General features: G+C 45.2%; 1 protein-coding gene across 1 annotated transcript; it reads right to left on the bottom strand.

The window, feature by feature from the left end:
* Positions 1-7,833: 7,833 nt before the first annotated feature.
* On the bottom strand, positions 7,834-8,471 carry LOC103645846 (uncharacterized). The gene has a single exon (NM_001149092.2). The coding sequence runs from the start codon at positions 8,394-8,396 to the stop codon at positions 8,043-8,045; it is 354 nt and encodes a 117-aa protein (NP_001142564.2). The 5' UTR covers positions 8,397-8,471; the 3' UTR covers positions 7,834-8,042.
* Positions 8,472-15,242: the final 6,771 nt, after the last annotated feature.

Here is a 15,242-nt window from a genome sequence, read left to right as displayed (position 1 = left end):
TTGGGGATTCGTGGACGGTGCAGTGTGAGATCATTCAGCAAACTCTGTTGGGAGGTCAGCCTCAAGATGAGGACCCGGTGCCAGCGGCCCCGGCGGATGGGCAGCAGCTTCCTTTTGAGTTTTTTGGTCTGGGTCAACCTGTGCCGGCGGTGGGTTGGGATCTTAATTTTCCACCAGATGACAACGCTCAAGCTCAGCCTGCAGACAACATTCAAGGTGACTGGGACCAATGGATTGTCAATGATCCTCCTGTTCAGCAACCGCAGCAGCCCCTTCTGGACCAGCCACCTGAAGAGCAGCAAGTCAGCAACCCACATTCGGACCTGTCCTCAGATAGTTCTTCTGGTCACATTCATGGTGCCTTGCTGCAAAATGGGCAGATTCCTGAGGATCCGGTGGCTGTGGGGCCGGTGCCCAACTTTAATGCCCCTGCCGACCATCCTATGATTGGGCCCCAAGAGGTTGATGGCCCACCTATTCAGGATGTACCTCTTGTGCCTGGGGATATAGTTATTCCTGATGCCCAGCCGGTGGAGCCTTTTGTTAATGGGCACAATAACGTGGGGTTGAACTTTATGTTTTCGCATGACTGGCATTCGGATCCTATCTTGCTGAGCCTCTTAGAAAGGAAAAGGAATGCCCAGTTTTACAGGATCTGGGAGAGATTTTTTGCTCCGGCTGACTGCTCAGCGACCTCGGTGCAGGTTCCCAAGAAATGGGCACCCTTTTTCTTATCCAACTTGATGCACGAAGATTCCTTTAGTTGGTCCAAAAAATTCCTGTCTTCAGATATTCCTTCAGCTTTGTTGGAGCCAAAGACTGTGACTCTCCCTTTTGTCATCCCCAGGAAGTGTCCGGATGACAAGTTTCTTGATTCGGTCGTTTCTGAGGAATCTGCTGACGGCACCTCTGTCCCTTCGGACCCAACCCCCTCCAAGCCGAATATTGCTGTTGTGGAATCAGACCTGAGGAGAAGCAAGAGGCTTCGTGACGCCCGGGCTGGATTCAGGCAAGGATCTTGCCAAAAGAAGAATTATCTGTTGTGTCAGCACAAGTGTGAGGGCCCCCCTCACTTTCAGCTAAAACTATCAGGCGCTTAGGCGAGCGCTTTTGTAATCTGTCAGAGGAGGAATTGGCTGACAAAGCCCTGAAGAAAAAGAAGAATCCGCCTGGCTGTGTTGGCTCCAACAAGTCAGGCAAAAAAGATAAGGGGGACAAGAAACAAGACTCTTCCGATGATGACAACTGATATGTTAATTCTGCCTTGGGTGGGTGTTTTTTGCAGGTCTCAACCTCGCCAGGCTTTTTAGCTGTCTCGGCCCTGGCGTTTCTATCTGATTTCTGTGTTCACGAACTTGGTGGTTTCTGGCTGTGCTCTGTTTTGTCTCAACAGATACACTTTTGCCCTCCCAGTTTTTGGGTTTGGGCTCCTTCCCATCGATGAACTTAATCCCTATGATGAATAGTCACAATGCTATTAATTACTCTGACTGGTCTGTTTTAAGTTTCAATGTCCGAGGTATTAACGCCGTGGTTAAGGGGAATGGAATTCGCTGTGTGATTAGGGAATCCAATTGCGATATCATCTGCTTGCAGGAGACGAAGAAGGAATCTTTTGTTAGGGCAGACTTAAGAAGGCTCTGCCCCAATTCTTTTGATGAGTTTGCTTTTGTCCCTTCGATAGGAAACTCGGGGGGTTTAATTACTGTTTGGAATAGTTCGAAGCTGGTTGGCAATATTATCTTCCAAAACGAGTATGCTCTTTCGGTTGAATTTTTTGCTATTTCGTCGGAGGAATCCTGGATTATCACCAACGTTTATGCGCCCTGTTCCCCAATTGGGAAGATTGAATTCCTTCACTGGTTTTCCAATATTAACATGCCCTCGGAAAAGCGTTGGTTGATTGTTGGGGACTTTAACCTTATGCGTAGGCCTGAAAATAGAAATTCCGCTAGGGGAGACATTAACCTGATGCTGAGCTTTAACGAGGCAATCAGCCAGCTAGACCTGTTGGAAATCCCCCTCCATGGCCTCTCCTTTACTTGGTCGAATAAACAAAGGGAGCCCCTTCTTCAGAGACTTGATTGGTTTTTCATGTCGCAAGAATGGTCGGTCTGCTACCCTGATACTCTCGCTACAACGCTGCCCAGGGATATTTTAGATCATGTGCCCTGCTTGATTTCTTTTAAGTCAAAGGTTCCTAAGCCCAAGATCTTTAGATTTGAAAACTTCTGGTTACAGTTAACGAGTTCATGGCAGTTTTTCAAAATTCATGGACGGGTCTGCCAAGCCTTTTGGACAAAGCGAAGAATTTAACAGCAAAGTTCAAGTTCACCAGAAAGATTCTAAAAGAGTGGCAGCGGTCTCTGCCAAAAATTGACAAAACTGTGAGACAAATTAAGTTGATTATTGAATTCATTGATCTTATCGAAGAGCATCGTGACCTTTTGATTGAAGAATGGAATTTCCGCGAGTTATTGCAACACAAGGCTGCTGAGTTGCTTCAGCTTCAAAAAATTTATTGGAAGCAACGAGCCTCCATCAAATGGGTTACGGATGGAGATATCTGCTCCAGATTCTTTCATGCCCATGCAACGGTAAGGCATGGCCGAAATACAATTGCGTTGCTCTCAGATGAAAGTGGTTCAGTCTTTACAGGGCATGAGCTCAAAGCCAATTTGCTTTGGAATGCGTTCAAACGTCGCTTGGGCTCCTCCGATTTCGTGGACAATGTCTTTGATCTTTCTAGTTTGTTGCTCTGCCGCAGTGACTTGCATTGGTTAGATGAGCCTTTTTCAAAGCAAGAAATTGATAGTATTGTGGCGGCCCTTCCTTCTGATAAATCCCCGGGACCTGATGGGTTTAATACCAACTTTATCAAAAAATGCTGGCCGATTATTTCACAAGACTTCTATGACTTATGTGACCAATTTTTCCACGGGGATGTTTGCCTTCGAAGCATTAATGGTTCTTATATTGTCCTGATACCGAAGAAGGATAATGCCAGAGTAGTGGGTGACTTCAGACCAATCTCGCTTCTGAATAATAGTATGAAAATCATCACTAAGCTGCTGGCTAACCGGTTACAGACAGTGATGACTTCCCTTGTCCACAAAAATCAATATGGCTTCATCAAAGGAAGAACCATTCAGGACTGTCTGGCCTGGGCATTTGAATATATTCATCTTTGTCATATTTCAAAAAAAGAGATTATTGTGCTTAAACTGGACTTTGAAAAGGCTTTTGATTCTCTAGAACATGAGTTCATTCTTCAGGTATTGCTGCACAATGGCTTCGGGCCCAGATGGCTGAGCTGGATTAGGGATATTCTTCGGTCTGGCACGTCTTCAGTTCTTCTCAATGGTGTTCCGGGGAAAACCTTCCACTGCAAGCGTGGGGTTAGGCAGGGAGATCCCCTCTCGCCTCTTCTTTTTGTTCTCGCGGCGGATCTGTTACAGAGCATCATTAATAAAGCGCGGCGGCAAGACCTACTCAAGTTACCACTTCCCGAGAATTGTGGTCAAGATTTTCCGATAGTCCAATATACGGATGACACTCTACTGATATTGGAAGCTTGCCCTAGACAGCTCTTTTTTCTCAGAGCTGTCCTGAACTCTTTTGCATCCTCGACGGGGTTGAAGGTGAACTACAACAAATCAAGTATGTACCCCATCAACGTCAGTCCTGCTAAAATGGCGATCCTTGCGGGAACTCTCAACTGTCAGATAGGTTCAATGCCCTTTACCTATCTTGGTGTTCCGTTGGGTATTTCAAAGCCTAAAACATGTCACTTTTTACCACTCATTCAGAGGATTCAAAAGAGATTATCATGCACCTCTGCCCTCCTCTCCCATGCTGGCAGGCTTGAGCTTGTTAACTCGGTATTTTCAGCTCTCCCGACCTTTTTGATGTGTACTCTGAAAATCCCGGTTACTATGGTAAAGAAGATTGATTCTTATCGGAAACACTGTCTCTGGAGGGGAAACGACGTCAATTCAAAGAAACCTGCTCTAGCTGCCTGGAGTATGATTACACAGACTAAAAAAATGGGGGCCTGAGAGTGGTAAGATTAGAGACTCACAATAAAGCTTTGCTTCTGAAGTTTTTACACAAGTTTTTCAACAATCATGATATTCCCTGGGTTAACCTGGTTTGGAGTAACTATTACAGGACAGCCAGGTTGCCTGGTTGCTCAAAAATTGGCTCCTTTTGGTGGAAAAGCTTGCTTACGCTCGTCCAAGATTACAAGGGACTGACGGCCTCAAATATTGGGGATGGGAGAACCATTCTTTTCTGGGAAGACATGTGGAATTCGGGCATCCCGGCTAATCAATACCCTGAGTTATTTTCCTTCGCTTGCAACAGCAAACTTACCATCAAAGAAGCTCTCCAAAAGGAACAACTTATTGAAATTTTTCAGCTACCTCTGTCGGTACAAGCTCATGAACAATTTCTAGACTTAGACGCAACCTGGGGCCAAATCATGGTGACCAACACAAATGATGCTTGGAAACTCATTTGGGGAGCAGACACATTCTCTACAAAAAAAACTTATAAACATTTGATGGGTCAGGCCCAGGTTCACCAGATCTTCAGATCGCTTTGGAGAAATAAGTGTCAACCAAAACATAAGGTCTTTTTTTGGCTTTGGCTAAAAAACAGACTCAATACTAGAGATATGCTGAAGAGGAAAAACATGAACCTTGAGTCCTACACTTGTGAGAACTGCATCTGGCAAGAGGAGGAAACTCTTTACCATTTTTTCCTCAAATGTAATTTTGCAAAGGCCTGCTGGACTTCTATTGGTTTGACGTCCCCCAGAATTGTCAATCCTGTGGACGCTGCAGTAAATCTAATGCAACAGCTCAATGTTCCATTCTCTATGGAAATTGTCATTCTCATGAACTGGAGCATCTGGAAAATCCGTAATGCTTGGCTTTTTCAGAATAAAGCCCAGACTGTGCAGCATTGCAAAAATGAGTTTGCAAGGGAACTTCATCTGGTTATGCTTAGAGCTAAAGGCCGTTTCGATTCGACAATTCCTGCATGGCTTCAACATTGGCAGTAGAGCTCATCTTTTTTCCTTTTTTCTTCCCTTTTGTAGTTTTATAGTTTTATCCTTTGTAATCTTCTTTTCTGTTTGCTTCTAACTCTGTTGATTTAAAGTTTTAATAAAATTCTCAGTAGGGGCTCGCCCCTCCTGTCCTATCAAAAAAAAAGAGTTAGGAAAGGATTATCTCAATCTTGTCTCTAGTTATCTCTCAAAATTAGAGAGGATGTCAGAGACGTCTCTATCCTCCCGCAACCAAACACACCCTAAATATATGATCATGACCATGTGTGGAAAGTCCCATAAATCGGGTGGAATAATGGAGTGTTAGTCGGAGGGACCTTGGGCGAAAATGAGACGTCTGATAGAGGAGGCGGTGTCCGGGCATAGGCAGCTGAGACCGAGATTGAGCGAGGAAGAGCAATGGTAGTATGTTGGAGACACGGTGGCTCCGGGTGGAGAGTAGCCAAGGTCGGGCCGCGAAGAATGCAATGGCAGTTATGGATGAGGACAGAAGGCTACGGTAAAAGAAGACATCCCTCCATTACATAAGATTGATCTTCAAGAGTTTCTCAAAAGTCTTCCATAAATTACATTCTTTTTTAAACACAAAAAGGTGTCTTCAACCCCTCTCCCCTCTATCTAGCATATACGGGAACACGACCCACTTTTTTGACCCCGCCGTTGGTCAGGTCTCCGTTGTCATTCGACCTCGCCGTTGGTCCTCCGTCACTGGCCATGGCCGCCCGTGTACCACCAACGACCCATGATGGCGAAGCAGGTTTGGTCGTTGAGCAAACGTCAAAGGTACGGAAAAAAAATACACACATGAAACTTATCAACGTGGGTAAAGGCTTACCATTACCTGGCCTGGTTCAAAATATGTTTGATCCACTTTTCAGGGAAATGTTGGGAAAAGGGTTAAATCTATCACCAATAACTGTTAGATGCCCCTTAAAACTTATTTGTAGGAGTCATTATTTCGTGGAGAGATCTTCGAGATGCTCTATTGTCACACCATTGAGATCGTGCTTCATTAATAAAGTAAGATGAAATATGTTGTCAACAAAGAGTTTCTCGTATGACACAAATTATAAACTAACATATCTTTTAAATAGTGTATCTAAATAACCAATAGACATAAAATAGATGGAGATGAAATAGATTGCTCTCAAGATATGGTGGTTTTATGCACTTTCCAATATAAAAAAATAGGTTAACATAGTTTCATAGTAATGAAACTAGTTTACCTATTTTGTAATAAATGGTGTTGTGTAAAAAAATTTACGTGACATATTAATTAATGTAAAAAATCTATGTGGCAGACTAATTAACGGTACGAAATCTCGCATAAAGCCCCATTACATAAACTAGTTTACCTATTTCATAATCAGACATTGTCCTAGACGGTGTACAATGTACTAAATTTAAGGAAATCTCTGATACAATAATTAATGTATTCCCTAGAATCCCTTATATTCGGGTACCGAACAAAAGCAACAGATCGCGAACCGCCGGCGCGCGCGGCGTGGCCGTACCAGCTCAGCTTCAAGAAGATGGCAGCGCAGCGTGTGGCGGACGCGTGGTGGCTTTGTCGTCAATGCGGATGCGGCCACAGGCGCCGAAGCCTGCGAGCAGAGCAGGCCTCGGGCAGGTGGCACGCGAACGGCAGACACGTCGAGCGGCAACGGGCCACCTGGCCACGCACAGGGGCGCACCGCATCAGCGGCGCCGAGGACACCTGCTACGTACATGCATGGAGCCCCGGTGACGCCGTCGTCGCCGTCGGCGTCGCAGTACGTGTCGCACGCGCGCGTTTTCAGCTGGTTGAATGGTCTCGGTCTCGCCCATTCGCACACAACACTCCCAGTCCCAGAGGAGCCAGAGAGAACGGTCATGCTTCGACGGGTTAGGTTCGCACTCGCACGAGACGGCGACGTGCCGAGACAACGTCGCTACCCGCTGGTGCGTGATACTGATTTGCCGGCGGTAGGGTTGCGCTTGCGCCCTTCCCCAGTTGCGAGCGGCAAGGACCCGTAGAGTATAGTGTTTTTGGATCTAGATTTCGATTGGACTGATCTCCATACCCCCCCGCGTCCCATCCCATAAGACGAATTTCTGCAACTTCTTTTTAGCAGAACCTCGGTCTCGATTTTAATTACATTATGCTTAATTTCCGTGCGAAACATGCGTGAGCGGTATATGTTTTGCAACAAATAATGATCCGACTAAAATGTCATACGACGAGAACTTCGAGATCAAAGAGAGGATCTCCATTCATCCGTCAAATATAATGGTTTTTCTCTCTCGTTTTTTCCTCCAAACAGTCGACGTTCACACTCCGAGTAAACTGGACTACTACGGTGCTTAATGCCTAAATACTTTTCGCAGTATATCTTGAGAATTCTTGGGATCGTTGCTTGGGATCTTGTTTCTCTTTCCCCGGTGCGAAGGCAAGGTTGCATTATTTGTACAGCATTAAATTAGGTTTATTGAATCCACCATATAAGAAGTATATGTTCAGATGAAGTTAGATAATTTCTTTATAAAAAAAAGGTCGAGCAAATCGGTGTTGCTATGATCGTGGCGAAGATGAGCCCGCCGGCCTGCTGGTAAACTACCGATCGAGCTTAGCGATGAGCTCAACACACAGTATCAAGTCACGAACACAAAACTCCGATAATCTTTTTATTCTGCAGAATGCCAGTAGTGGGTTGCCGTACGTTACGTTCCACAGCAGACCCAAAAAAAATTGCACAAGTTCAAATGTATGTACAAAGACGAAAAAGAATAGAGTATATATGCAGAAAACGAGCGAGAGAGAGGACCAAAAAGCGGCCACGCGACTAGAAAAGTTCTGAGGAAACAGGATATGTTTGGAGGAACGAAGCTATGATCCTTAATTACGCACGCTAAAATTAACCAAAGGAGCGGCCAAGAGATATAACGGCACGCTAACATAACCGTTCGAAGAAGATCCCCTTGCAGATCATCAGTAGATGTCGTCGAAGGCGAGCATGGCATGGGCGACGACATCGGCATCCTCACGCGTCCACGCCACGCCGAGCGCCGAGGAGGAGGAAGAAGAGGAGGAGGAGGCGGCGAGCTGCTGTTGCTGCTGGCCCAGCTGTCTCCGCGCATGCAGCAGCTGCACCCCGCGGCGGGCGCCGGCGACGTAGCCCCGCAGCCCGGCGGCGTAGAAGGACGCGATGGCCCGGACCGTGATGCAGGCCCGCGGCAGGTCGCGCGCCAGCGGGAGCGCGAGGTTGAGCGGCCAAAGCAGGAAGGCGAGGCGGAACGCCTTGAGGAACCCGGCCAGCACGGCCGGCACGGCCAGGAGCAGCATGGAAGTACTCTCTGCACGGCAGCACTAAAGCGGCTGCTTATTGCATGCAGATGCAGGACAGGAGAAGGTCGTTTTGCATCTTTTTCTATCCCTCTCCGCAGAGGTAGTCTAGTTTTTAGTACAAGTCCAATGTTTTGAATCTGTACTCTACAGATGGGAGTCACGCACGTCTTTTAATTTTCAACAGAACGGATTGTTAAGTAACCCTAGTTAGGGTTATGTGGGCAAATACCGGCTCTGCCCCTGAGGGGTCTCACATCTCTATATAAGGAACCTGTACACCCCATCATATGATAGATCAGAAAGAGGCCAGAGGCCCAACCCTATATCCAGTGTCTCGTGTGTTTCCACTGTCGTGCTTATGGGAAGGGAGACGGGTTCTCTACATCTTCTTGCGCCTCTACTGCTGACGGGAGGGAAGGGTGCGGATCTGGTGATCCGTGGTAACGTAGTTCTCAACACGTTATCAGCACGCTCTACCTCGACGTTGCTGCGGGATTAGATCTGCATTAACTCTCCGTCAAGCCGGCAGGTCTTACGGCCTAGCCGAACTGTCCTACGCGACAGACTTCGTTTCCGTTCGCTGAATCAAGAACCACGGTATGAAATCTCTAGTGGATCTATGATTTACTTTTTACTGCGAACAACAACTGCCGGCGGCGGCCTTGCTAGTCACTTGTCGCATGTACACCACCCTGTTGGCGCCTGTTGCCGGCGACAGGCCGGTGGTGGCACTGGCTATCCATTCACACTCCGCGAGGATGGCCCCGATGGCAGCCTCTGCCCCTGTTGCACCACGACGATGGAGGAAGGAGGGGTGCGGCCCCGTGATGCCTTGCGCCCGTAGCGCAGCACGCACTCGTCCGGCCGGCCCCCATCTCACTCGATAGAGAATGGCGGCAGCCATTCCGTGCCGTAGGAGAAATAAAATCGGCGGGGCTGGTGGTGTCGAGCACTGCGGTGGGCGGTGGCCCTCACCGCTACTGTGTCCGGCAGATCCACGCCCACCTCGATTCCCTGGGCCCCATCCTCCTGCGGTCCTGCCCACGGTTCGGCGGACGCCCGCTGACTGATCTGCATCGTCGGGCTGGCCACCGCCTACGGAAATAGGCACTAGTAGGCTCTGTACTGCTGCCGCAGTCCACCCACTACACGGAGACCTCTCCCAGGATCCGTTTCGTCCGCGTGCAGTTAAGACAAAAGAAAACTTGCATGGCCACATGCAGATAGCAGTGTCCCCCGCCCTCGCATTCGCATGCATTGCTCGCCATTGTATCGCTTAAAAAAAGGAGCGGTAGCCAGTAGGCGCATCCCTCCATGACCATGTCCATCAACAGGGTCGCAGGATCGTTTGTTCGTTTCTCCTGCGTACATCCATGTGCCCCTACTTTGTTTATTTTATAGCTTCAGAGTACAGGGAAAGTGGGTCGGTCAAATGTTTTTTGCCCTGCGTGAGCGGTTGAAAAAAAAATTAAGATGGGAAGAGGGTCGTGCCAGCATGATGTGCATGGACTACTCTTTCCTTGCATTATTTTTACCCCACGCAATTCACTTCTTTGGCACCATTTTTCATTAAGTGGCGCCAGCACAATCTATTAGTAGAAACTAGCTATGTTACGTATTTTGTGTTGTGTTGAGCTTTTGGACTCACGTCGAGTGATTAAATTGAATAGTGGGTACTCGGACACACCGATCAGACAACATTGTTAATCGGCTGAGTTATGACATTAGCTGAGCATTGACTGCGCCCTGGCAACACGACACAATATTGTGTCGTACGAACTTGGCTGCGTCATGTGATTGCTATGTCACACTCTCGTTTAATCGGACCGCTCCCGTTGAGTTGGACCGTCATCGCCGAGTCGCGTATTTTTCGCATGCCCTGCAGACACTGTATGTCTGCCATGATCATTGAGCCACAATTGCGCCTGTTGCGCACGTTGCGTGGACTTATCGTGTACCCTGATTACTGAGCCATAATTGTGCCTGTTGCGCTTATTACGAAGGCTTGCTATACGGTCGTAGCCCTGATGGCCGCACACGCATTGACGTCAGATACGCTAGAGCTTGTACTCGCGTGGATTATGGTGGGTTATTCGAGCCCCTTAAGTCACATTATTTTGCAACCTTCGTAAACAATTTTGTTTGGCTCTATATTTTATTTGATTGTGTTGTGTGGCATCGTATATTTATATATATATCGCCAAGTGGCCATAACAACTATTTTAAATCTGGGAAATTAATTCGAAATACAATGAAACACAGATAAGTTAAATCTCTGCTCTCTCCTCGTGCATAAAGTTTTACCCGAAGTAACTCGAAGGTATATAATATAATGCATGAAAGCCTTTTTGGCGCATAAAACATCACAAATTGAGATTTTATTAGTAAGCAATAAGACCTTATCAGATGAATAAATGCTAGAATCTCAGTCATACATTGCTCAACCAGATGTTGGCACATTGCTATTTGTCGCTGAACGGCATGAAGCGAACTTTGAGATAAATGGCTAGTACCTTAGCAACACGAAGTTGCGATTACATCGAAAGGTAATTCTGAGAATTTTTTCACAACGTTTGTGTGAAAAAACATTGTGTGTTCTCGTCGAACCACTTTACTCGGCCTATCTAGGACCTCTATGCTTGTGTTGCATACATCTCTCAGAATTTAAATACTTATAGCCACTGAATTGACTTGGGATAGTTTTTTGACTGGTATGGTATATACTATAAACCAAATGGTAAAGGTCGATTCTGAATAGACATATATCTGGGGTTTATGTAGCAGAACTACATTGTATTCCACCCCTTGGGATGCTTACCATAATCTATATCTGATCTACCAGAAGTAAGAAGAGTACAAAAATAGCCATGGAATCCCACATCACCACAGAGCTTGAAGCTACATTGGGCATTAATTTGTCCTTGGTTCTTGGCGTTGGAAGAGCCACAACTCTCGACCGCAATACTGTCAGTGATGATAATTTGTGATAGAAATATAAAGATCTTATGGAGACCTGTTGTATTCTTCGTAGTCCTGATGACTCCTTCGTATGAGAGTAGTACTATCTGTTGTTGAAGACGGATCCTAAGCGGATACTAGTCTTGTTTTCGTTCTTGCCAAGCAGTTATCATCATTTGCTTCATCAAAAGCTAAGTTATATGGTGATTTTTCCTAGATAAAATGAATTCTTGGCCTTGTCTGTTCTATTCCAAAGCTTCTCTTTTTGCTGAACAATGAAGAGATCGAAATAATGCTTTATAGAACAAGTTGGTATATAATATGAGGAGAAATATTTACCCTGCTGGTAACACCATAAATAATTGACCATTGTTATAAGTTCTCTCTCAAAATTATTATACCTAAAAATGTTGCATTAATCGATACCCAATTTCAGAGCGGTATGAGTAATTGGGTAAACCATGGGCAGTGATAAAAATGAGCTGGACTATACATCTCTGCATATAAAAATCTTTGCTTGGCAGCATTGGCCTGATGTCGTGCACTTCACTACCAATATAAACACACACATTTTTCCTATGTGCTTAAAAGCACAATGCAACCAGTGAATGTCTTTGTGAGCATTAGACCCTGATGGTCATTTTACTTGTTGATCTGAAGTCAACTAATGGCTCCAAATGATGAATGGTATTCATGAGCCCCTGAAGAAGCCTTATGGATAAAATAGTGTTGTGCATCTCAGTCTAAATCTTAATGATTGACTGTGCACTTGGTAATATTAACAATAAGTTTGCAGAATTGTCACCACGAAGCAACTTGTTGTTGCGTGTCTCGCTGGATGTTGAGACTAACCCTTCATGTTGAAGGACAAATATGTAGTATTCATGCCACTACATTAATCTAAGTCCAAAGCTCACTGCATAAAACCCCTATCTGTAATGTGCGTAAGATTTCCCAAATAAATCACCACAATAGCATACATTGCCCACAACTGGATGATTGTGGTTGGGGATTTTATCTGTATGCTTTTAGAACATCTCGGCATTAGGGGGAGAAATGCTCATATAGTGTAATGCCTCAATATTCTATTAAACGCACAAAAGCCAAACTGAACGCGTCGTTCGGAGTGTACTCCTGTGTATATGGAGTTTGCCAGAAATCGTTGAGGAGTAACCATATTGGTTTGAATGCTTCTACCTGATGTAGATGTGGATATACCCGGGATTAATATCATATCCACATTTGACTTATTGGAATCTGATCTATTCTCGGGGACGCCTGCGAATATGATTCATTGGCCTTAGTCAAAGCATATGCTCTGATTGCAGATTCACGTGGTCTGTGATAACTCTCCTCCGATTAATTCACCCTGATGGTGATTTGCCTCACGAAGAGGTTCATCTTGATGATGAAATTCCTAGCAATGCGCGCAATATCATTGTGCTGGGAATACGGAACAATGAATCTTTCGTTTTGGGAAATAACGGAGATCATTATTAAATGTGGGAGACAAATATGTCGACACCTATCTTGCCCCTCTAGATTGCAAATGGATCCAAAACAAAGTCCTAGGCATGAGTGCTTTAAGCTCTCTTATCGGGTCATTGATAAATGCAATCGAGGCTGAACCAATAATCGCAAAATGAAAGTCGCGAGCTTGAAGTTCGGACATTTATGGGCACTATTGAAATAATGTGTGGTGAATGCGATGGTTCAAGTGGTCTTGTGAGAGACCCATCCCACATATGTGTTGAATAAACACTGTTCCGCTATGTAATATATCTGGCAAATGGCATGAATTAAAATATGCAGTTAATAGGATTCCGAAGATCCATCATGAGATCCTAGTAGGACTCATATCTTTGAATTATAACTATGCAACATATAAATCTCATACCGAAAATACATTCCTGATGAATGATCACTCTCCTATGTAGGGAGAATATCTCGTAGTTGAGACTATCGTTCCCAGATGGAACCTATCCAGAAGAAACAAAGTCTGTGTTGAACACCAAAGTTTGATAATCCCTATAAAGGGATAAAGACCCATACAGACCCGAAAAGGAATAAGATGAGGTACCAAAGGACTTGAAGTTCACCGAATAAGCACATGTGCATTCCATGAGTTTTACTCATGGTAATTTTCACTAGATGTGGAATTACGGTATCCTCTAAAGCTCCGATGGCAGAAACCTATAAGGTTTAGGTGTTACTGGCAAAAATGTCCCCATTATGCCAGAATGACAGACTATAACGATGTATCTGATCGATGAAAAATCCCTGATGGATTACGATCTTAGATGGACTTTTGTGACACCATCATAGATGTTGCAATGGATGAACGCCTCGAGCGATGTATCATATTTAGAATATGTACTATTGCAACTATATTATCCCCTAAGTCCTATTGAAGGACATGTTATTTGCTTTGCACAACTATGTATAAATTGTGGTGTAAGATAGAAAATGATAGCACCTCAACCTCATCCATTCTCGTTATTCCAGATGAACAATGAGACATATATCTTGAAGAATATGCTTGAGTAATGAGGGATAACGACTTTGACAGATGTCATCGTCAGGGGGAGCGAATGCTTATATTGATCACAACCGTGAAACAATAAATGTCATATTCTATGCCCTGAAGGCGTCAGCTTGATGATCAATATGTGAACCTTTATGGAAGTTTCTATCAAATATGTAGATCTGGTCGATCGAACACCACTAGTTGAAGTGGCTTATTTATGTTGATACGTGCACTTACCTCATGTATCCTAGAAGTGAGTTGAGGTGAAGTTCCTGAAATAATCTTTGCAAGGATATGCAATCCGTTTGCTAAATCTTTATGTGCATATACTTCCAGAAGAAGATGTTTTGCTTTATTGATACGGTTTTGCAAGGATCAGGGGGAGCACATTTCTAAAGTTAGCCCTTGTAGAAGATTCGATAGAATCTAGATCCCAGAGGATCGAAATCTGTCCCGATGACAGCTGTTGTACTCTTTTTCCCTTGGTGAGTTTTCTTGAAGTTTCTCACATGAGGTTTTTAACGAGGCAACAAAGTGCAAATGCAATTTGTATCACCATGCACTCTTTCTCCATATTTTTCCCACTGGGTTTTTCGGAGTTTTAACGAGGCATGTGTTGGTCGCGGTATTCGCCCAAGGGGGAGTGTTAAGTAACCCTAGTTAGGGTTATGTGGGCAAATACCGGCTCTGCCCCTGAGGGGTCTCACATCTCTATATAAGGAACCTGTACACCCCATCATATGATAGATCAGAAAGAGGCCAGAGGCCCAACCCTATATCCAGTGTCTCGTGTGTTTCCACTGTCGTGCTTATGGGAAGGGAGACGGGTTCTCTACATCTTCTTGCGCCTCTACTGCTGACGGGAGGGAAGGGTGCGGATCTGGTGATCCGTGGTAACGTAGTTCTCAACACGGATAAGTCAGCAACTCACATGCTGGACCAGAGATTATAGCTGGACCAGAGATTATATATATACACACCTGGGTCCAGCAGTATAGTTTTTTTTGTTTGGTCTCTCGCAGATATATAGCTTGGACGTAAAGAGCTATCTAATTAAGCAACACTAGGTTCTGGAGTACTAATCAACTAAGCTACTAATCAGCTGGTTCATATATGATGACGAGGTATCGCAGGCAAGTGCAGGACGGATCAGGTATTTGCACAAGATGTGACATTTGAGCCCCGGCCCACACAATCCACACATGCACCATGACCAACTTCGCTGTCGTCCATGGACCATGGGGTCGCATTTTCGGGCTTCCCAGCGTTTTTCTGGCGACCCGATCGAGGAGGAGCGAGCGAGCTGCTCACATGGAGATATATCAATGCGTCGTGGCTGGCGACGAGAAAATTCAGTC

Source organism: Zea mays, chromosome 2 (genome assembly GCF_902167145.1).
Source record: "Zea mays cultivar B73 chromosome 2, Zm-B73-REFERENCE-NAM-5.0, whole genome shotgun sequence".
Classification (NCBI taxonomy): Eukaryota; Viridiplantae; Streptophyta; class Magnoliopsida; order Poales; family Poaceae; genus Zea; species Zea mays.
The sequence above is the reverse complement of the archived record's forward strand: the minus strand, read 5'-3'. Positions and strand labels throughout refer to the sequence as shown.

Bases quoted from the DNA above. Each gene is read 5' to 3' on its own strand.
- LOC103645846 (NM_001149092.2), bottom strand. From the start codon at position 8,396: ATGCTGCTCCTGGCCGTGCCGGCCGTGCTGGCCGGGTTCCTCAAGGCG.